We start from the raw sequence: 23,866 nt of genomic DNA on the forward strand, positions 1-23,866 counted from the left end.
GGAAAGAAAACACTATTGATATATCCTGCAAATAACCTTGACACTTGTGGAGAAACATTCCGCCGTGTTGGAACCAACAGATATCATTTAGCTCTTATATAGAAAAGTACCTGTGATCGCTGGTTTATTAATGAATAACACAATACTGGCTTGCTCGCCAAAATAATCTGAAGGGCATTCGAAATAAGCCCATGTCTCAATGTGGGGCAAAAGGAAGGAGAGTGCCATTAGGGAGATGATGAACCAAGAAAAAAATATTATAGCATCAAAGTCGAGGGTAAATTTGAAGTACAGATTCACTGCATATCTGGTAATATGTGACATGATCCCAGCAGTACATTTACAGCATAGGAACAACATGACTTGGCACTCACCTGTTGTGCTTTTTACCAACAGTCCTTCCATGACACATGCAAAAATGAGGATTCTAGGGCAATTTTGTACGAACAATGCACTTATTCCACGACTAACAGATTGTTTTTCATCATACCCTCACCAACAGTTGGAAATTCTGGCGATAACTGCCACTCTCCGTCCACCAAGAACTTGATCTCATACCTTCATTGCAAAGAGAAGAGTGTGTTAAAGTAAAGAGCATTCATCGTGGGTCATAACAACAGTGCACCAACATCATGTACCTGCCAGGTCTAAGTTTCAGGGTAGTGGAAAATCTGGCATAATCACCAGAATACTCTGGTGACATCTCCTCTCCTTGAGTCCAACCATCAAACGAGCCCATTACTTGCACACTCTGATAGTCCAAAGGAGAGTAACTGAAATCAGAATTAATTAAAAAGAGCATATACGTTTCCTTTCTGTCAACCGCAGTACTACATGCCTAATTCACTAGTTAATTTGGCTGACTTTTGATTTTGCTGTTCGCAATTTGCATCTACTAGCAAATCAAATTCATGATCTGCATCCTGCATTCAAGTGAACTAGGCTTAAAGTCTTGCAGTCCTATGAATTCTGATGCCACAATTTACTGATGTGTGTACCATGTACGTATGAGATTTGTAAGGTTTCAAATGCATCATCACTAAGAAATGTGCAAAGGGAAAAAAGATGCAGAAAACACTGAAGATTATTAATGGAGAAGTTTAAGAGATTTTGATGGAAACTGCAAAAGCTTTGTACAAAGAGGCCGTTCTCTTATTTATTTTATATGGAATTGTACCACAAATTGGTTTAATTTGCACAGTATTGCAATCTGTATTTTATGGGAGTTTAAAATTACATCAACAAGACCGACTGCTAAAGGACTCATACACAACTACAAGATCATGCAATAAAGTAAAAACAAGTGCATTCTTTCTCAGTTGTTAAGGTTTTTTGCTCCTTTAGATAAAAAAATATACCTCAGCCATGCCAACCCAAAACAAGGTAATTTCCTCAAACTTCAATAAGTCAACATCCTTTATCTGTTCCTTTGCTTTTTCATGGACAGCTACATGTGAGAGGAAAAATAAATGGTCAAAAATTGAAAAAGCCAAATGAATCAAAAAGAGTAACTTAAGCTATGAAAGGTATACATTCTTGTGCATAAATGTGTACAAACATGCATGTACTTCCGTCACATGTATATCTTTCTGTGTTTGCCTGTATATAGGTGTATATATGCATGTGTGTTTGAGAGAGAGAGAGAGAGAGAGAGAGAGAGAGAGAGAGTACAACAAGGTCAGCCAGAGATGAAATACGGTCAAGTGAAATTTGAAGACGGGTTCCAAAATGAAGATTCAAACCACTGGATACGATCTACATCTATACCTACAAACCAAAAAAAATCATTATTTTGGAGAACTTAGTTTTTTCATCTGCGATATTTTCATCAAATGGGTAACCTCACTGTATTTATGTAAATATGTGGGCTATCACCCAAATGCGATTACTTCTGCTGTATTTCTCACTCCAGCTTTCCAGATATACATGGCATGAAAGCCCAGAATCCGGATCTGTTCCAGTACATTCATATGAGTAATAGAGAACTGTGTTAATGAAGATTCATGGTTGATGATCAAACCATTGAATGGATAGGATAATCGATGTTCAGGTTGCCTTCACATTTCATTCTGCTACCTTCCCCAGAGACTGTTGCTTGACCATCGTCATATGCAGCAATCGTGCTGTCCTTCAGGGTTTCTCCGCTTGTTAAGGGCTTTGCCTACTTTTGAATCATTGTCTTAGGGATGTATGATGGTTGCTTTTTGATTATTTCTTCTGCTCATTGTAAGCCATCCAGCCAACCGTAGGGCTCTGGAAGCATCCAATTAGTTCAATTTGCCCCTCATCTTCTTCCCATTCATACTTTTACAATTTTCATGTCGTTTTAGTGGATATCGAAGACTTCTGTCGGACCTACTTTGCAGTCTGCCCAGTCATCGAACAGTCTGGTTCTATCAGACAGTATTCTCTCAAAATCCTACTAATGTTGCTTCGATTTCGATCATTTTGTCCTCCAATATATTTAATACCTTTTGTGTATTCCATACTCTCTAGTTTCCTTTATTTTTCTCTACTTGTGCCTCCTTTTCTTCATTGTTTTCTTTTCCTTATTGCTGCCTGTGCACAAATTCTCCTTCTGTGCACAAGAGGAGCCTTCCATGCTCCTTTTTCACCATTCAATATATCCCCATTACTGCTATCTCTTTTTTCTCCACCAATTTCCACATATCCTATTGTTTTCTTGTTTTGCTTGTCTTTTGGCCTATTTTGCCTCTTGCTCTTCATAAACAGGGTAGAGCTTCTTGGCACTGGCAGTGGTTGATGTGAAACAAGATGGGACCAAATATTTTTGTATCTGCATGACACTGTTACATGTGGTTAAATTGTTGGCATGGATCTTTCTACACCGAGAGCAATGAACATCATGCAAAAAACTAGATGCGCACAGAAGTTAATTGATCAGATCAATCTGCCTTCACCATCTATATCAATGCGTCATTCCTACTCTTATGCCCACTACTTGTTCCTCTGTACATCAGTGAGTTCTTTGTGTGATCATCTGCATAACATAGAGATTCATAATACTTTTCCAAAATATCTCCTCTCTAGTTCTTTATTGATGACAGTTTTCATACCTACACCATAGTAGCACTCTTACCTCTGTAATCTAATCCATCTAGCCACTTTTTTTCTTGCTTTCATTCTTTGGTTCCTAAAATTGTTCCGAGAATTTTGTCTATCAATCAAGTGCAATGTAACACTTTATGCTTCTGGTCACCTGTAAAATAGTACCGGCAGGCAGATGATTGGTGCTGAACATAGGCATGGAAGGCTTCATTCCACAAATTAATTGCATCCACTACCTACCCACCCAAAACCAACCTCCTGCCAACAAAACCACCCCCCCCAACCCCCCCACCCCCACCCCCACCCCCAAACCGAAAAAAAGAAAAAAAAAAAGAAACCCCACCTTCCTCCACACCCACGTTTAGGTGTCACAAGGGCATTAGGGTGGCAGTTTTTCACTGAGACCACCAAACAACTCAAACCTGACCAAAATATAAAAGATCTTTGTAAGGGCTTTCTATGAGTGGGTCAGGTCTAGGTTATCCTAAACAAACCCAATTGCTGATGGTTGGGTTTGCATGTGGCTCCCAAACATGTTTACCACCAAAGATTGAAAAAGCCCTCAGCCTTAGGACTCCAGTAGTGGAAATAGTGTGGCAGGTAATTGGATAGTCAAGGTTTGGTTTGGATGATCAACAAGGTTGTGAAATTCATGGTTAAGAGGAACAACATACATCGAAGAGAAAAGTGGGGCAAACAATACATTTGAGATTTATCATGTTTTCTCCTCCAGGCTTAAACAAGTTCTTAGGAGCTGGTTCGAGAAATTAGCAAGTGGTTATGCTAAACTTCTAGCTGCTTTCACTCACATACATATGTTCATTTCGACTCTTTCTCGAGGTTGTAATATACTTCTTTAATTGAATGGCATGATTCTCACTTTTAGTTTGTCAACCAGCATCTTCAAGACCCCTATAAGATGAAGGCTCTTGGGCATCTTACCTACCTCCTTAGTCATGAGGTATGCCGATGGCTATCTGTTCTTCAGACGTATGCAGTCAATCCCATCTCTTATGCGAGCTTGATTGTGTTAGGTTTAACCACCCCCATTGAGCTTCATTAGAAGTTTCAACCTAAAGATGAGATCGACTGGCATCACCAATTATTGGCAAACTGCCAATAGCTTTGTTTTGACTTATAATATTGCAGCCTGGTATTGCCTACAGAGTGCACATGGTTAGCCAGTTTATGCTCCTCTTTCTACCATTCATCATTCTTCAGTTTTTTGGACTCTTCATTGTCAACAAAACACTACCATATGTGCATGACTCCCTTCTGCTTCATTTCAGTTTTGAGAACAATGATGTTACAGAATGTCATGCTCACTGGCTATTTGCATCCATAATGGACTCCTAAGCAAACCAAGAAAAAGGAATTGTGTTAACTTAAGCAGAGCACTACTACCATAATTGACATAATTGTTGAGATTGTCTAGCCATGATATTATTGACATGGTGGTGATTATCAATTCACAGCCCCCCAATTCGATAAATGGAAAGCTATACAGATACCCAGCCAACTGGTGTATCACAAGCAGACCAAGCATACCAAGATTGACTACTACATGGTTCATCTTCATTACGCTGCTCACATGCGCTCTTTGCAGTATCTACATTCTGGACTTCAGATTGTGGACTTTCTAATCAAGTCTCCTACCATCTGGCACTTGACCAACTCTCAATGTGTGACCCATAACGAGCTTGATGGTAGGTGTTAAATGTTTCTGTATCTATAGCATATATTATTGTACATCTTGTTAACTTGCTATATTCTCCACTTGTGGTATTCTCACCTTTGCATTTCAGCATTAATTCCCAAAGTGATCTTCCTAATACTATCTTCATGACATTATGATGCTACAACTTTCTTTTCCATACACAATATGTATCTTCCTGTCATTTAGGTTACAAATTCTTCTTGGCAAGGAGCTAACATATTCAAGAATTGCACAAATACTCAAAGTCGATATTTCGAGAACGACCTCATGTATCTAATATATCTAATGCCTATATAACCTCTTCCTTTCATTTTCTTCTGTTAAGTCTTCGGCTTATTAAGAAATCAATATAATTACAACAGTCGATGCTGGTGGAATGAACTAGCTAATCTTTCTCAATCCATTCTTACATAGTGATCCAGTTGTACAAAAAATAGACAACAATACACGAACAGGAGTAGAACCACAATGCAAATCCACATATGCATGGAGAATAAAAATTACCTTCCAATCTAGAGAGAAGATGGGACTGGATATATTTTCCATTAATCTTTCTTGAACCAAGTTGGACTCCAGAATTAGCTATCTCTTCTGCCAGGCCGACCAAAGCCTATTAATAGAAAGTATGCTACTAATAAATCATCAAGTGCCGGAGCTTTATTTATTATGATAATAATTCATAGTACACTACATGCACATACACTATTGAGAAATATTAGGTGTTTTAGAATGCTGAAATGTGAACCAGCAATTGATAAAGGCCTAGACTAGTCAAGATTGCCTGATAAGGCCTCTATCGCTATGGATGATACCTGCATGAATGACATCCTAAAGTGGATCAAAATAATGGTTGTGTTTCTATTTTTTTTTAAAAAAAAAACTTGAAAATATTACAAGAGCTCATTCCAAAATGCTAGAAGCAGCAGGATAAGAGATATGCTTGGAAAAAGATTAAAATAGTAGCTTGAAAGAGTAATAGAAGTACTAGCCTGAAGTTCAAGTTCCAAGACAGCAAGTTCACTCTTGAACTTGACCAATGCATCTTCTTTTATTTGCAGCTGCAGCATATGAAGACATGCAGTTATTAAGGTGTCCATCAAGGCCAGACAGACACTAAAGAAATGCCAAGGATAGTTAATCTTCTATACGGTAGTGCACAACCAATTAGAAAGTACTGATTTTACATCAAGGTAGGACAAAACAGATCACTTTGGTCATCTGGTTGTGCTAGGGCAACTTAAATGAACAAGAAATGTACCTGCAGTTTATGAATCTTAACAACCAACTCATGTGAATGACAAAAGAATAGATTCTATAGCTACAAATATTGCAGTATCTTATTTTGGAAATTAAGGTGTTCACTCATAGGAACAAAAATTCCAACAAAAGAAAATAAATATAATCTCACTTTCCAAACAAGTCTTGGATCAAACTTAACTAGCATAGTCAGAAATCAACAATTCTAGTTAGAAAGGTTAACGAAGATGAAAGCAAAGGAGTTGGAACTTGGAAGCAAAAAAGGCACTCATTCTCTCCCCTTCACATTTCGCCTATAAACCTACGATAGCTTTGTTTCCTTGTCTTTCTGAAATAGGCACCAAGCTCATTAAGTTTCCCACCAAAAATAGAGATTTTGAGGTTGGAAGAATCATTTTTCAAAGCAACCGAGACATTATAATTATTTGGATGAACAATAAAGTGGAGGAACATTGATGGGTACCTAGAGTCTAATGTCCAAGAGGACCAACACTTTTCGGGGGAAGCAAATATGCATTGATCAGTGCATTAATATGACCTAAGAAGTATTAAAACCTTAGCTATTTAATCTCTATTATTTAATATTTGATGCTTCTTACTTTCTTTTTTAAAAAATATTAATCATAAAGAATTATTCACAAACCAACCGTTCCCAACAAATACATGCTATCGGCTCGTCACCAAGCCCAAGATGGAACCCAAGTTAGTCTGCCTCTATTCACAAATTTTCAGCTAACGCAAATGTATGATCTATATCAGAAGAAAGCAAGATAAATTTTTAATCCACGGAATTTTAGGCCCACACAGCAAGCCCACAAAGCCGCTCCGCCACCACCATGTCACGGCTCACAAAACAGCAACCGCGCAGTCCACAAGCGGCTTACAGGGAAACAAGCACTGTTCCATGTGCAGTGCACAAAAACAGTAGCCACGGTCCATCCACATGGCTCACAGGGGGGCTTCACACAGTGCGCGGGAGTGGGTTTGAACGCGGGTGTTGGCGCGGTCCTTGCGGGCATGCATTCGGGCGTGGTCCCGCAAGGTGAGCGCAAACGAAGGCAGCAAGCGGGTGTGGTCATGAGTGCAGACAGGCATACATGCAGTCCTGGGCGAGCGATTCATGCGGACACAGGGCAGGCGCAACAAGTTTGGGACGTGACACAGGGAGACTTTTAGAGTTTTAAAAGAAAACAACAAGCCTAGGACGCACAGTGAGGGACGGCTAGGGTTTTGGAATGTCATAACTGAAATAGGAAAGAGGGAGGCGTGGGGATTTGAGAGACTTTGAGACACCTAGGGTTTGAGGAGGCCTTTAAGGCTATAAAAAAGGGTGTGGAGTGGCCTAAAGGAAGGGAGCAAGATAGAGAGATTGAGAGAGAAAAATTGTAGAGAAATTTTGTAGAGAGGAAGAGAAAGAGGTTGCCCGATTTTGGAATTTTGGGACAGAATTTTTGACGGCATAAGGAGGTTCTGCATCTTCTTCTTCTTCAAATTCTTCTCCAACAAAAAGATGGAGCTGTTGATGGCGAGCGAGATCCAATCCATAAGCAGCTAAACCTTCCATGCTCGGGAGAGTAAATGAAGTCATTCAATCCAGATTTGTATTTTATTTCTTGTTCTTATTGTGTATTTTCTTTTATTATACAATCAACTACTTGAATATTGTAAGACTTCTTTCTTTTTTAATAATATTGAATATTCTGCAAATATGAATATTTTTTGTGATTTTATTCATGTGTTCAAGTAGTAGTTTTTCTTATTTTATGATACTTGACCTCGCATAGCTTATGACTATGTAAAAATGAGTCGTGATCTAAGGATACGATTCGTGCTCAGCGAGATAAGCTATATTGAAAATAAAATCATAAATTCATCTTTTTATTATCACTATGACTTGTAGTTTATAGTAATTTTGATTGTTTTTAACTAAAATATAAATCTATGATTAAAGGATGGATTCGAAAACCCCAAGGATCTTTCTTCAATTTGATTTTTCTCAACTTTATTTCTGTCAAACTTGTTTCTTTTATTCCTCTTAAAAATCTTAAAATCTAAAATTTTCACCTTATTTTCTAATCTGAACATGACTCAACCCTTTGATCACTTAGAATTTGACTCCTAATCTCACACTATTCTATATAATAATTGAGTTAGATTCAATTATTATTATTGGTGCTTGCGACAGCAACCAAATTTTGGCGCCATTGCCGGAGATCATTGACACGATTGTTTCAACATTAAAAAAAATTCTCATAATACATATAGTGACATTAGAAATAAAAATAAAAAAAAATATTTTGCTTGTATATCTTGTTTGTTGGATTGCATTCTCATAACACATCTTAAAAGCATAAACCTTAACACAAGATAAGATGAGGATTTCATCACCCTTCCTTAGCCCACAAACAAGTTTCTTTCATTTTGCATTGACCTAATCCTAATTAAAATCGATTAGACCTCAGCCCCTAAGAAATTCAAGCTCATTAGAACAACGAAACCTGAAAGTTGGACCGAATTTGAAATTGATCAATCAATTGGTGTCTAAAGAAAGTGATTCAGGAACTCAATCCTGAAAAATAATGATTATTTAATTAAGATCATTGTGAAAGTACGAAAAATCTCCCACCAATCTTACACTTATCTGGCCAATTTGGTTAGTTGATTATTTCAAACTTAGAGTACTTGAAGGTGACCTTGGAACAGTTAAAAACTATCTAGATCTAAGTTAAACCTTAGTTAGAGTTTGTCTTTTGTGTGAAACTGGTTCGCATTTAAAATCATAAAAAAAAAACTATAAATATTCCTCTCATCTATCTCTTAGTTTTAGGTTCCTTTAGGTTTCTCACCTCCAGATTTCTTGTTCCTCTTCTCTTTTCTACAAAAAAAAAAAAATTAAAATAAAATAAGATTCTTCGGATCTAGAACTCTTAGTTGCATGCTTGACCGTCGATCTTTACGATCAGAATTGCAACCATTAGGCCAAGAAATTGAAAAAACTTTCAGAACTATTCAATCTAGGAATATGACTGAACACGGTGAACCCAACCCTCCTTGTCAATTAAAAGAGTATTTCACTCTATCCTCATATATATATTCTTTTTGTATTCAGGTGCCCCCCATAGAGGCCACCCAATATGAGATTAAGTCAAGTATCATTCAAATGTTGCCTTCTTTCTATGGACTTAGTAATGAAGACCCATACAAACATCTAGATGAATTCCTTGAGATATGCTCCACAGTCAAAATTCAAAATTTTTCTGATGATGCTCTTAAATTGAAATTATTTTCCTTTTCGCTGAAAGAAAAGACCAAATATTGGCTACATTCATTAGACTCGATGACCATTTCAACTTGAAATCAACTCCAAAGAGAATTTCTCAAGAAATACTTTCCAATTGAGAAAACTAATCAAATTAGAAAAGCCATTACTAATTTTTCCCAAATGGATGGAGATTTATTTCATGAAATATGGAAGAGACTTAAGGACCTCATTCGTAAATGCTCACACCATGCTGTCCCTAAATAGCAATTAGTTCAATGTTTCTATGATAGATTATCAGAGATACACCTACAAATGGTCGATACCTTATGTGGAGGGACATTCATGTTAAAGAGTAAGGATGAGATATGACAATTATTTGAAACCCTTAGTTAAAATTTCTTGCATCACATGTCTGCCTCTTGTAGAGATAAACTCACATTTGTCCAGAAGAGAGGTGGAATCTATGAAGTCGAAAATTCCATAGATATCCACAGTAAAGTCAATGAGTTGTCCCAAAAACTAGATCGTTTATTGAATATCGGACACTCTCCTACTCCATCCTTTCCTGCTCAAGATATTTGAGCTTTATGTTCGAGTCACACCTACTTTGTGAGTAAATGCCCAGCTGCACCCCACTTCTTTGAGTTTGTACAATAGCAAGTTCAGCAAGCCCAAACCCAAACTGCGTATAAATCAAAAAATAATCCTTATTCCAATACTTACAATCCAAATTGGAGAAACCATCCAAACTTTTCTTGAAACCACAACCAATGGATAACCCAGCTGTACAAAGACCAAATCACCCGGATGCAAACTATAGGCCCTACCCACAATTTCAAATTGTTCCTCAACACTCTACCAATAATTTGGCTTTTGAAGAAAATATTCTACACGCATTGAAAGGACTAGAAATCAACACCCAGATCCTTCACTCCCATACAGAATCTATAGCTAAGCTAGAGACCCAAATCGACCAGCTAGTAACTGCATTCAGTAGGGGAGAAGGAAAATTGCCCAATCAACCTGAGAAAAATCCGAAAGGACAATATATAATTGATAGTTCTAATGCCCCTGAAACTTTTTCAAAACACACTAAATCTGTTATGACTCTCAGGAATGGAAAGATCATAGAGCAACCTAGTAAAATCAAGGAGATCAAAACTAAAACTTTGACCAAGTCAAAATTGCCCAAGGATAAGGACCTGAAATTGAGGGATGAACCAACTCCATCAGCACTTTTTCATCCACCTAAGGCCCCATTTTCAAATGCTCTAGAATCTCCTGTTCCTTTTAATAAAGGAGGAAAGATAGATAAAATGATGGAATTGTTCAAACAAGTTTAGATTAATTTCTCCCTTCTGGATGCAATCAAACAGGTCCCAGCCTATGCCAAATTCTTGAAAGATTTGTGCACACAAATGCAAATTCAGATCACAAATTCTAAAGAAAGTTTGTTTGTCTCACCGAACAAGTTAGTTCAATCTTTCAGCACTCTACCCCTCCTAAACTTAAGGATCCAGATACCCCTACCTTCACATTGAAAAAGCTCTTCTAGATTTGGAGGCAAGTGTTAATCTTCTTCCTAACTCAGTGTACGAACTTTTTCGATTTGGCGAGTTGAAACCCACTTCTGATACTTTACAACTAGCTGATAGATCTATTAAGGTACCACGTGAGATGATTGAAAATGTTCTAGTCAAGATAGATGAGTTTTACTTTTTAGTTGATTTTTTTGTCCTTGACATAGAACTTAATAGCAATTTTAGACAAAATTTCATCATTTTAGATCGACCCTTCCTAGCTACAGCCAATGCTGTATCAATTGTAGGACAGGAGTCATGGACGTCTCTTCTGGGAACAAGAAGTTGAGGTTGAATGTGTTCAATGCTTCCTAAGGACCACAAACTGATAGTTGTTTTGAAGGATATAGTTGAGGATATAATGGAGGAAGCTCTCAATTCTTTCTCAGGATTCCCTTACACACCTGTCTGACTCATTTCGGGATGGATAACTTTGATGTAGATGGATATATCGATGAAGTGAATGCCTTATTAGATATACTCTACTCCAAAACCACACCACCATGGACTGTTAAATATGAGCCATTAGTCGATCTATCTAGCACTCCAATAGTTTCTTCGTTAGAATCACCACCTAGTCTAGAACTGAGCCACTTCCTGTCACACTCAAGTATGTGTTTTTAAGACCCAATGACACCCTCCCGGTGATCATTGTATCAGATTTGACCCATAATTAGGAAGCTCAACTTATAGGTGTTCTAAAAGAACATAAAGAAGCTATTGGATGGACTATTGTTGATCTAAAAGACATTGACCCTTCCATCTGCATGCATCATATTTACTGTAAGGCAGATGCCAAACCATATAGGGACATAAAGAGAAGACTGAACCATAATATGAGAGAGGTGGTTAAAAAAGGAGTGGGTTGAGGAGATACTCTAAGATGCATAAAGTCTAGCTGAAGACTTTAAACTTAGCACTTTTTGGAAGGCAACCCAATTTTTTCATCTTAGTTTCTTTAGGTTTAAAAATAATAATAAATTTACTCAGTTGCATTTGCTTATAGGGACTTGGATTGGAATTTTGAAAGCACCTGTCAACTCAAAGAGCATATTTATCCTACGTGACAACTCTCCTTGTTCTTCCTTTTTATCTAACACTTTATTTTTCTTACTCCATTGAGGACAATATCATTTGAGGGGAGGGATAAATTGATAAATTAATAAATCCTCGAATATGTTCGTGATTGTGTTTGTGATTATGTACCTGATTATGCTTTAGACTTGAGGTTAATCATGCATTTCAAGAAACAATTGATGCACAGTCCCGAGGATTTTTGAAGATCAAGGGATCAAATATTAAAAAAAATCAATAGATGGTTAAATCTAGAACGAAAATCAATGTCTGAGCATTTCTAACCCTCCCTATTAACATCTAAGAAGAATCTACTTCTTGTGTGTACAAATGTAATATGTTGATGTATGCAAAAGTTTCTTCATTAAATATTAAAAAAAGAATAAATAAATAAATTTTGTTGAAAATAGTAGGTTTTGAGTACTTTTCACTAAGTAACTGGGCCACTTTGCCTAAGTAAGCATTGATATTCGCGTGAAAATATGAAAAATGTGAAGAAACCTTGTTATACAGCCAATTTTAATCCGTAGCCCGTTCGACTCGAGCTAGTAAGTCCGAGAGATGTTCTACACCAAATGCCCTAAAACTAACTGATTTAAGAATCATTGACCTAAAACTCGTTACAAGAGTCAGATAGAAAGCTTAAGGAGTTAAGACATTGCATCGACTGTACATGCAAAAAAAAAAGAAGAAGAAACAAATATGCATGAAGACAATACGTCAACACACTCGGAGTTAGATGATTTAAAGATAAAAGGAGTCGGTCAAGAAAGATCTTTGAAAAATTTTATGCTCTCTACTTAACCACTTTATTAGATAGTATTAATACCCCATAACATACTTCGCTAATTTTCTGACTGAATATCATTTACTTTTAAAATTACCTGATGGAATACTCATCTCTAAGCAAGAGAGTACATGATATTGATTTTTTTCTTACTCGAAGACGAGTAAAATTCAAATTGAGGGGTGTAATCAATGTATTAATATGACATAAGAAGTATTAAAATCTTAATTATTTAATTTCTATTATTTAGTATTTGATACTTTTTACTTTTTGTTTCAGAAAATGTTAATCATGAAGAATTATTCACAAACCAACCGTTCCCAACAAATACATGATATCGGCTCGTCACCAAGCCCAAGACGGAACCCAAGTTAGCCTGCCTCTATTAACAAGTTTTCAACCAACGCAAATGCATGATCCAAATTAGAAGAAAGCAAGACAAATTTTCAGTCCACGAAATTTTAGTCCCACACAGCGAGCCCACAAAGCTGCTCGATCCACACACCACGTCGCGGCTCACAAAACAACTACACGATCCATGCACGGCTTACAAGGAAAACGAGCACCGGTCCACATGTGGTGCACAAAAACAGTAGTCGTGTCCATCCACGTGGCTCACGGGGGGTTTCACGCGGTGCGCGGGAACGGGTTTGAACGCGAGTGTTGACACGGTCCTTGCAGGTGTGCAATCGGGCGTTGTCATGCGAGGTGGGCGTGAATGAAGGTAGCAAGCGGGTGCGGTCACGAGTGCAGGATGGCGTACATGCGATCTTAGGCGAGCAATTCATGCGGACGCAGGGCAGGTGCAACGAGTTTAGGACGCGACACTGAGAGGCTTTTAGAGTTTTAAAAGAAAACAAGCCTGAGACGCACAGTGAGGGGCGGCTAGGGTTTTAGGATGTCATAACTGAAATAGGAAAGAGGGAGGCATGAGGATTTGAGAGACTTTGAGACACCTAGGATTTGAGGAGGCCTTTAAGGCTATAAAAAGTGGTGTGGGGTAGCCTAAAGGAAAGGATTAAGATAAAGGAGAGATTGAGAGAGAAAAATTATAGAAAAATTTTGTAGAGAGGAAGAGAGGGAGGTTGCCAGATTTTGAAGTTTTGAGAGAATTTTTTGTGGCACAAGGAGGTTCTGCATCTTCTTCTTCTTCAAGTTCTTCTCCGACAAGAAGATGGAGCTACTGATGGCAAGCGTGATACAATCCATGAGCAGCTAAACCTTTCATCCTTCAAGGAGTACATGAAGTCCTTCAGTCAAGATTTATGTTTTATTTCTTGTTCTTATTGCGTATTTTCTTTTATTATGCAATCAACTACTTAAATATTGTAAGGCTTCTTTCTTTTGAATAATATTGAATATTTTGCAAACATGAATATTTTCTATAATTTTATTCATGTACTCAAGTAATAGTTTTTCTTGCTTTATAATACTTGATCTCGAATAACTTATGACTACGTAGAGACGAATAGTGATCTAAAGATACGATTCATGCTCAGCAAGATAAGCTATGTTGAGAACAAGATCATAAATTCATTTTTTTATTATCACTACGGCTTGTAGTTTATAATGATTTCGATTGCTTTTAACTAAAATATAAATCTATAATTAAAGGATGGATTCGAAAACCCCAAGGATCTTTCTTCAATTTGATTTTTCTCAACTTTATTCCATCAAATTTGTTTCTTTTATTCTTCTTAAAAATCTTAAAATCTAAATTCTTCACCTTATTTTCTAATCTGAACACAACTCAGCCCTTTGATCCTTGAGAATTTGACACCTGATCTCACATTATTCTATATAATAGTTGAGTCAGAGTAAATTATTATTCTTTGGTGCTTGCGACAGCAACCATGCACCTTACCACCTTCCATTCTTGAATCCATCAATTTAATGTTTCCCAAAGTTCATGCTACACATCAATGGTTGTGCATTCTCAAGCATTATCACAGCTCATAATTGTGATAGACAATCAAATAGCATTGATTTCTTCATACTAAGATTGTCATATAGTTCAAACAAGGTTCTATACATGAAAACATAGTCCAATGTTCTGCTCATACGGTTAACTCTTTTAAGTATATATATGTAATTGAATGCCCTGATTAAAAATTTGCATCAAGTCAAAATCTTACACCTCAATGGTGTAAGTTCATTTTAAGAAACTTTTGGTCCTACAATGTACGGTCAGCCTAAGGGGGAGAATATGTTGTTTAGATTCAAAATGCAGAATCAAACCAGTGTTTTGATCATGGAATGCTAATTTGATCGAACAGAGTTGAATAACATTTGCAAGGAAACTAAACCATTACCAGACATTTAAACATAGATAACATGTCATTGACCAAATTTACATCAAAATTGCTGAAGTGAAAGAATAGTATTTTGGACATTCTATGTTGAAACAGCTGTTATGTAGAAAGAACCTTCCTTTATGATTTTTATGATTACAAAGATACTAATAGCAACATTCTAACATATACTAACACATGTAGACAAAAAGTATAATGTCACTTTCATAGTCCAAATTTAAGATTTCAAATATTACAGATGTTTCGCTATGAATTTCAGTAACTGACATGTAACAAGAAAGTTTAGAATTCAGACATACATGTCCATCATTATTTGGAAGTATAAAACTGGGAAACCAGAGTTTTGCATTAATGTCAATGCACCAAATAACAAACAAATTAATTATTCATTTAAACCTGTCGTTTCAGAAATCTGTTATATTGATTAGCTTCGCTGAGTTTCCTTGTAAGTTTCTGCCTTTCAGCATCAGCTAACAGTGATTTTAACTGCAATGAAACCTAAAATATGTAATTAAATAAAATTTTATAAATATGCTTATGAAGAAGCTAAAAGTACTATCTAAAAGCTGCATATAATTAGTAAAGGCAGTTCATGTCAAAACTCAAAACAATATTGGATGCCACAGCCGACTTAATTGAAACTTTCATTTGTAAAAGAATGCCCAGTTATACTCCTTGCTCAACACGAACTAGCACCTATAAAGAGTAAAGATTGAGGAGTGTTAAATGCATGTATATGTGCTAGCTGTCCAATTAAATGTGTTAGTGCTTCCATGCTAGTTATTCTTCTAAATTACAGACTCCAGTATCAAGCCAAGAATACTTGATCATTTGGTTGCATTTTCAGCCCTGTTGTTAAAATGAATTCCTTGCTTTTCTTCATTCATATTAAAGACTGGCTCAACCTTAACAGAGATGGTTCTACACTGTTGCTGCTCAGGATTGAATAGCATTCTCAAGAGATCTTAAGTGACATTGCTCATAAATGGGAGGTATTCACAGCGAAAGATTGCAAATATCAGTTGCATTAGAAATTGTTCAGTGTTGTTTAACCAATAAGCTTTGGTAGACTATAGTCAAAATAGGTGTGATCATCAATGCAACTAATATCAGCAAGCATGCTACTATTAGTTGCATCAGCACGTCTCTCAAAATGGGATTCAAACTTGATGATTGTTAATGTTGTTTTTGTTTCTTCTCAGAAATGCTCCAAGTCCTTGAGCTACCAAAAGACTATTAAAACTTATGGAATATTAAGGACTGCATAAGTCCTAGAATCATTCAAAAAATGCTCAGGTATCAGTACTTGAAGAAATACTTGGAAAATCAATAAATTGCTCTATGTTTTGATTTCTTAGTTAACTAAATTCTCTATTTTTTTGGTGCTAATCCTATCTTGCCGTGCTGGACTGTTGGGTTGATTTTCATTCTTCTCTCATCAATAAGGCTTCAATGTAGTTAGTTGTCAGATCCAATTTCACTTTCCTTGGTGTATTGCTAATTCATTGAAGTTATCGTGTGATGTAACATCAGCCTAGCTACATAACGAGCACCCAAGTAATATGCACAATCCAAATAATTTGAAGATGTAGCGCCCTTGAGAACAAACAGAACAATTACAGCAAAAGTGAAGGGCGGAGTTTTGAAGTGCAATTTGGGAAAATGATTTGAAGTGCTCTAGATGGAGTTTTAAAGTGCTAGAACAGCCCATTCCATTAATATGCTCTAATCACAGGCCTATAAATTAGGGATTTTATGATTGAAAGCTTTGCTAATGCAATGATATTCTATAGAGTAAATTATTGAAGGTGAAAGAGGAAAGTATTTTAAGAGGCTATAATCCCTGTACTTTCACAAGTGGAAAAAAACTTATTTAACTAGGATGACAGCTGAATATAAATGATAAAAAATTGCATTTCAAATACTTTTGAAGTTATTAGTGAATTATAAGATTGTTTCTAATTATTATGAAACGAAAATAGGACATTAAATGTCAAAAACAATTCTTCATATGCCATTCTTAATTTTTAAGAGAATTGGTTCCTGGCTGAAAAATTGTGACCATGATAATTATGAATTATGTTAACTTGGATATTCAATTAATATAGAAATGGAAGAGATAGTCACCAGGCTCTCACTCACTTAACTTAATATAAATATCTTGACTTAAATTTTTTTTTTTTCTTAATGATAAGGTTTTGAAGTTTAATATTGCCTTTTACCAATATCAACATAAGAAAAATTGAAGCCGAGGAATCATGAATAGAAATCTGGAAGTTACTGTTCAGTCTATCTTTTATGTTAAATTGCAAGCCTCCTGACGATCACAAAAAAAAAGCCCTTATTCCACCTATTTGTCGTTTTCTGTACTCTATCAGCTTTCTTGCAGGATATATGTTGTATTCCAGCTCCTCTCTTGTTTCACTGAACATTCAAGACATCTCATATTCTCAACAAAATGATTTGACATAGGATCTTACCCCAATTTCTGGTTCAAAGATATCTAAAACTTAATTAACGTTAAATTTTAAGAAAAGCCATTAGGAGATAAAAGCATTGTTCATAAATCCAATAGGTGCCCATGAAGTTATAGGCTTAATGTAAGCTGAAATGATGAATAATGAAAGTTAAGGCTAGAATAAGGATATGACAATTAAAAGTTAAAACCATATCATTTAAGTGCAGGTGTTGGCATGCAGGAAGGAAAATAGGTAGAAGCAAAACTTACTTATGAAGTATTACCTCATCAGACTTCAATTTTCGTGGAAGGAGCATTTCAGATGCATCATCTGAAACAGTTTCACTGGTACCATCAAAGTTCTCTCCCTCTGACAATGAGGAAGGCTCTTCATCCAAGCTAACAGGTGCAGCTAAGACTCTCCAAGATGAATGTCTCCGGAACAGTGGGTGGGTGGGATATATCACACTAATGAATTTACATTGTTGTGCAGAAGTTACAGAAACATAATGCTTATAAGCTAACCTTTGTGGCCATAGTCTATCAGATGAGACATAACTTGGAATAACACAACAATGTCCAGACTCCAGCTTCCTTTAACACCAAAAAAGTCCCACCATGTCAAGACAAAACAGAATAGAATTGTTATATAACTAATCTGATTATTCAAGAAGAGATGGTTTTAAGAAGTTAAGAAGAAGGAAAAAAAAAGATAAATCAACCTAAATATATTAACTATAATAAAGGATGACAATGGTAATTGAACAAAAATCTTAAACTGGTTTAAAAAGATCGAAAGATATGCCATTTTAGCAGGTAGCTTAAGAATGGAGGCAGTGTATTATATTGCAAAACAACACATGCATTGCCGATAATTTTATTCAATTACATTAACTATAATAATGTTCTGTTTGAGAGATCAAATATCTAACCTTAACTCAATTGGTTAATTAAAAACATTACACGAGGAATCAGAATATAAAGGCGATTTTTGTTACCATTGAAGAAGTTACCTTACAGCACTGATCTTTAAGCATGCCATGGTGTACCCCTGCGGCAACCACACAACTGAAATAGTAACACACATCAACATTCAGAATAATAACATAGTTGAAACAAATACAGGAGGCATTTTATGCAAAAATCAATAAATTTGTTCAGAAGACACATTATAACAAAACTGATATCGTGCAATGGGCAAGCACGAAGTGAAGCCAAATTTAATAAGAAAACTGATGCACACAAAAAAAAAACATGAAAAGATGACTAGCATACTGTGGAAACAACACAGTTTATTATCCTACAAATCCTTTGGCATATCTTACGCCCATATATTTCATTGCTAAGAATCCTATCTCATATCATGTCATATCATAGGAAGAAAGAAGAAATTCATGAGAGGCATATGCCATAACTCTTAATCTCCACTTGAAAATCATCACTAATGGGCAGGTGCATTACTCTCTTATTTTTTTTAAACAAAAAATCTTGCAGTAAATGGGAAGGATGAGCTTTTTTTATACATGTTGGCGTACTATGTGGGCTCAAATAAAAATTTTGGTAGGAAAAATATCGTCATGGTACACTATAAGCTTTACTTGGAGAATAAGGCATGAGAATTTGAAGGAAAGCATACATTTGGAGCAAAGAATACTCGCTTCAAAATAAACGTACTTTAAGGGTATGGGATGTCAGACCCTGCTTATTATTGTTTAAGAGCTTCTTAAGTCAGATACAAAATTTATGTCGTTGCTGATCTCAGCATCATTTTACTTATCCTTAAATATTTCATCTGTATAAAGGGAGAATCTACAATGTGTACTTCAGCCCATAAGAAAACATCCTGTCTATTGATAACACCCAAAATCCACTAATTATCAAGTTTTGTCTCCCAACACTACAATGATCATAATCACCAGCAAGGACTTAGAAGTTGCATTGGCACCGAACACAGGATATAGTACAACTTTTCTTGTCAGTGACTTAAACTAATCATCATTTCAATGGTCCCTTCGTGGTTCATAACCTAGGAAACTTTATGTTTTGCTAGCATGCCACCATGATACTATGTTGTGGCCTCACTAGGATAATAAAATCCTATTCATATTCAAATAGCACGTGCACACATGTATTAATCAAGAATCACTGTTATAATGTATATTGATAACATTATCTGTATTATACAGATTTTCCTGTGGCCCATAAATTTTTTTATCTTGTCCTGAGTGCAGGCTGCTGCAAGATGCAATTACTAAGAGATGGAAGCTTTGCTGCTAGAAATTTGGCTTTCTGTGCCCAGCTCCCAACATTCTTTATACATATTTATATATATAAATATATAAAGAAAGAGAAAGAGAGCTACTATTAATACATGTGTTAGAATTGCAAATACATACATTGTTTGATTTCAAGAAACAACACGTCTCAGAGAACTCACTTGTATAATGTATTCACAGGAAGTTGTCATAACTGGCCTAATCATGTCAATGAATTACTAGAAAGGTGTTCAAAATAGTCTAAAAACTGGGAAAGAGAGAAGGTTTTCTCTGTGTATATTCATGTATGTTTCTATCTGTTAACATATCTGTCTCTTTCAATGGTAGTGCCTACAACTGATAGGGTGGTAGAACAAAAAACCCTTATCACGCCAATTGCTAACCTTCGAATGCATGAAGCATTATATGTTAATCCCTGAGAAAAAAATCCTTCAATAATTGATTAGTACAACACAATAATTCCAGAATGGAAAACCACTTCTAAGTTGTAACCCTATACGTAGCTTTCCTTGTCAGATAATGATGCATGACCATTGTACTAATTTATTACTAGTTTCTTAATTTAGTTAGGTAATTTAGGCAAATCCATTTCAATTTTACTTTCACAACTTTCAGATTGAAATTACTAACTGCTTCTAGGAGTGATTCCAAAAAAGTTCTACTTCTTAGTAGATTAGCGTCTTTAAGCTTTACTTTAGATGTATCCTAATCTAGGTATGCCTTAAAATAAAAATCATTAAGGTTGTGCTTTGAAAATGTGTCAATGCCTCTCTATATGAGATTCCACGCATACACACACACAGAGAGTCTTTTTTTAGGCGTGCATTTTATTTTCTTTTTTTTATTGTTTCAATTATGGAACCAACGGAGTCCGTTAGTAGAAGAAACCCAATCTCTATTTGACTTCTAAGTTTCTTCTTTAATAAAATGTGAAAAAAAGGAAACATGGCATGAAACTAGACCTGCCCCATATGATGGAGAAATTATTAGTTGGACCAAGTCCACTGTGAACCAGTCCAACTAGAAAGCACCGCATGTAATGGTAATCCCTAATAGCAGCACGTGCTAAAATGAATTTATTAGTGATCCACGGTGGACCAGGTCCAACTAATAATTTCTCCCATGGCATGATAAGCCCACTAAATTCTCTTTTTAGTTTTACTTAAAAAATAGTTACTTCTTTTAAGTTCTTTTCTCAATGTTCTTTCATATTATGAAACTAATGCGATATTAGAAGTACCAGACCCGGCACTGCACATATTAATTTCTTTTTTCAGTTTAGCTAAATAATAGTCTTTAATTTTAAATTTCCCCTTTTTCCTGCTGTTTTTTCTTGTTCCAGCAGCATCAATGACATCTGACGATTTTATAAGGAAAGCTGGCACCCCCAGTTCCAGACTTGATTTAAAACCAAACAAGGTCCTGTAAACATCAGGTATATTTATAGCTGCAACAAAGTACAACTACCATAGGCCACCTCGCTGCCCAAGAAAAAAAAATTAATCCAAATAAAACTCCGACCTGTTCAAATGAGAGATAAAAGCTATATCCGAAGACTCCATCAAAGCGAACACAAATATGACCCGGCTAGGAGCCAAATAGACAATTACTTGTAGACAGAACTAAATAGCAAAATGCTCCTTGCGATGCGATTCGGCATTTCAACAACCACATTGGGGATCGTAACTCGTAAGTTACAGCACAAGAACAGAAAAGCCTTTTCCAATAAAACAAAAGAACAAGCACATAAAGAACCCTATCTCTAAGATAAGAATCAATGCATGTAGAAGCCAGCAACAAGCTTCAAGTAATGATAATTAAAGAGATTTTACCGTTTTAGCCTAGAGGAGGCGGGGAGAGAAGTGAGCTCGAAGTGGGTGGAACCTGGGCTGCCAGCGAGGTGCCTCTGAATCGTTTGAGAGGGAGAGGAGGGGGAGGGGAAGAGGGGAGGAGTAGAGAGCTGTTACTGGTTGGGATATGAGCCACAGAATATCCGGAGGCCGTTTTGGAGCTGGGAGTGGCACCCGAGCGCGTTTGTGGTCTCCAGTTGGCCTCCCCAGCCCCTTCCGTCCTCTCGCTCTTCTCGAACTTCTGGACGGGTTCTGGTTGCATCTAGAATGATTCGCCTTATTTCGCGATGTCGACCATTGGATGGGGCAATGGTCGCTTCGAGAAAGACGTTTGAGTGCTTTGAGAAATGTGCCACGTGCAATCCAACGGTTGACGTCGCGCAGGAACATCAATCATACGTTCGCGCGAAAGATGTAAGTACAACCGGGACCCTTTCTGGAAACGCATGCAGCTGGTGAAGTGGATGGACCCCGTCGACCAGGCGCACGTCATCCGCTGCCAAGACTTGTGCGCACGTCTCTCGATGCATCATCCATCTTGTGTGCATCGGTCTGGATGGATGGACTGGGTTCACGAGATAGCCTGGTCCCATAAATTTGAACCTGGGTCGAGTTCAATTGCTCGCTGGGAGTAAGACATGGTTCAGAAATAGGTTTCGTCTAGCTATATTAAGATATTCTTTTCAATTAAATGCCTTGTTTGTTAGGTTCAGAAATGGTTTTATCCTAGTTAAAGTGAAATGGCAGGTGCCAGACGTAATGCATAGTCTGAAGCAAGGAAATAGATAGCAGTATACATGGGAGCACATGCACCATACTTCACATTACAATAGTAGAAATGGGACAAATCACTTCGTGTGAAAGGAAGAAGTAATTCCGAGTATATTCATTTGATATTTTGACAAAGATACTCTGACCGAGCCAAATCCCTCATAAGCTGGTATTCTGTTACCATGGGCCCGCGCAGCTTTGTCCCCTATACCTAATTCCAGCTCTTCTCGACAGTTCAATGAATCCGATATTTGTGGATCTTTTTTTCTTTCTAAACTCCATTTTCCTTTTTGTTTTTTTTTTTTTTTGCCCCTTTCCACTTAAACTGTTGGTTCCTTATTAATTTTGATATATGAGAACTCCAATTTGAGCCCCCGCCAACAATATTTTTTTCACCTTTTTTATAATCCTTCATATTTTAGATTTTTTTTGACATTTTGTGTTCAAAGAGACTCCACCAGATTCTTCATTTATCCTATCAGATATGCACGCTGTAAATACCAAAGAGATACTTGGTTAAAAAAAATGAAAGTCAAAAATCAAAATAGGAATGGATGATTCTTATTTTGATTCTAATTTCAGAATTAAATGAGAATGATTCAATATATATAGAACTCAATCTTTATTCTCTCCTATAAATTTAAATTTTCATTCTGTTTTTGATTTCGATCATAAATCAAGTATTTTAAAAAATTAAATCATTCTGATTTCGATTTCAAATCATTTCGGTTTTGATTACGATCACAAACCAAACATCCTCTAAATTTTATTTAACTTAAAAAATCTAAGAGAAATATATAAATTTTTTTTTTTTAACCATTCGCTGGTCACCTTTGTTCCAACAACATAGAAAAAGTAGTTTGACTAGATATCCAAAAGGATGCGTGTCAAGCTGGCTCTGCCATTAACAGAGGATACAAGAAAAATTATCGTCTATACCACGCCTAGGTAGACCAGCACACATCTCGGAGCACGTGCACGATGGATAACGTGCAATCTGGTATCCGTGAAATACAATGAATGTAGCATGCTAACTACCATGGGATTGGGGTAGTCTACCTGGGCGTGGTCCGGGCACTAATTTCATAAGGATACAATTCTCAGGAAACATGCAATCGGCTCTGGTTAGTATCAAACTTGAAAATTTTGCTCACATGAAAATTGTTCGTGCTCTGATATCAATGTTTGGGCGACTTGACTCCATCCCGAATCTATCAGGATACGTTATATTAAATGCTCCTGTTGGGATATACCGATCGATCTCTTTTACACCGACTCACTCTCGGATCTGTTCGACCGACGTCCGACTCTACCGACCGCACCGACCGACGACTGCCGACAGTAGCTGCCGACATTATCCGACCGAAAGTGTGTCGGTCGGGCAGACCCATTCTATTCCCGATCAACCGAGCGGCGGAGCCCAAATCACCGACTCCCTGTCAGGGATGGCAGC

General features: G+C 36.7%; 1 protein-coding gene and 1 non-coding gene across 5 annotated transcripts; both read right to left on the reverse strand.

Annotated features, from left to right (window-relative positions):
* Positions 1-236: 236 nt before the first annotated feature.
* Positions 237-21,897, reverse strand: LOC105041290 (protein PTST, chloroplastic). Of its 4 annotated transcripts, none has more exons than XM_010918194.4 (9): positions 21,625-21,897; positions 18,530-18,567; positions 17,801-18,110; positions 15,455-15,556; positions 5,776-5,844; positions 5,291-5,396; positions 1,359-1,447; positions 639-751; positions 237-558 (listed from the first exon to the last, which is right to left on the reverse strand). In XM_010918194.4, the coding sequence occupies exons 2-9, from the start codon at positions 18,556-18,558 to the stop codon at positions 456-458; spliced, it is 921 nt and encodes a 306-aa protein (XP_010916496.1). In that variant the 5' UTR covers positions 18,559-18,567; positions 21,625-21,897; the 3' UTR covers positions 237-455. The 4 variants fall into 4 exon arrangements, with proteins under 4 accessions (XP_010916496.1, XP_010916495.1, XP_010916497.1 ...); XM_010918193.4 differs by having other exon boundaries at positions 18,530-18,584; positions 21,625-21,895; XM_010918195.4 differs by having other exon boundaries at positions 15,455-15,544; positions 18,530-18,584; positions 21,625-21,893.
* On the reverse strand, positions 9,454-9,559 carry LOC114914039 (small nucleolar RNA R71). The gene has a single exon (XR_003800472.1). It is a non-coding gene; the product is annotated as a small nucleolar RNA R71 (small nucleolar RNA).
* Positions 21,898-23,866: the final 1,969 nt, after the last annotated feature.

Source organism: Elaeis guineensis, chromosome 3, assembly GCF_000442705.2.
Source record: "Elaeis guineensis isolate ETL-2024a chromosome 3, EG11, whole genome shotgun sequence".
Classification (NCBI taxonomy): domain Eukaryota; kingdom Viridiplantae; phylum Streptophyta; class Magnoliopsida; order Arecales; family Arecaceae; genus Elaeis; species Elaeis guineensis.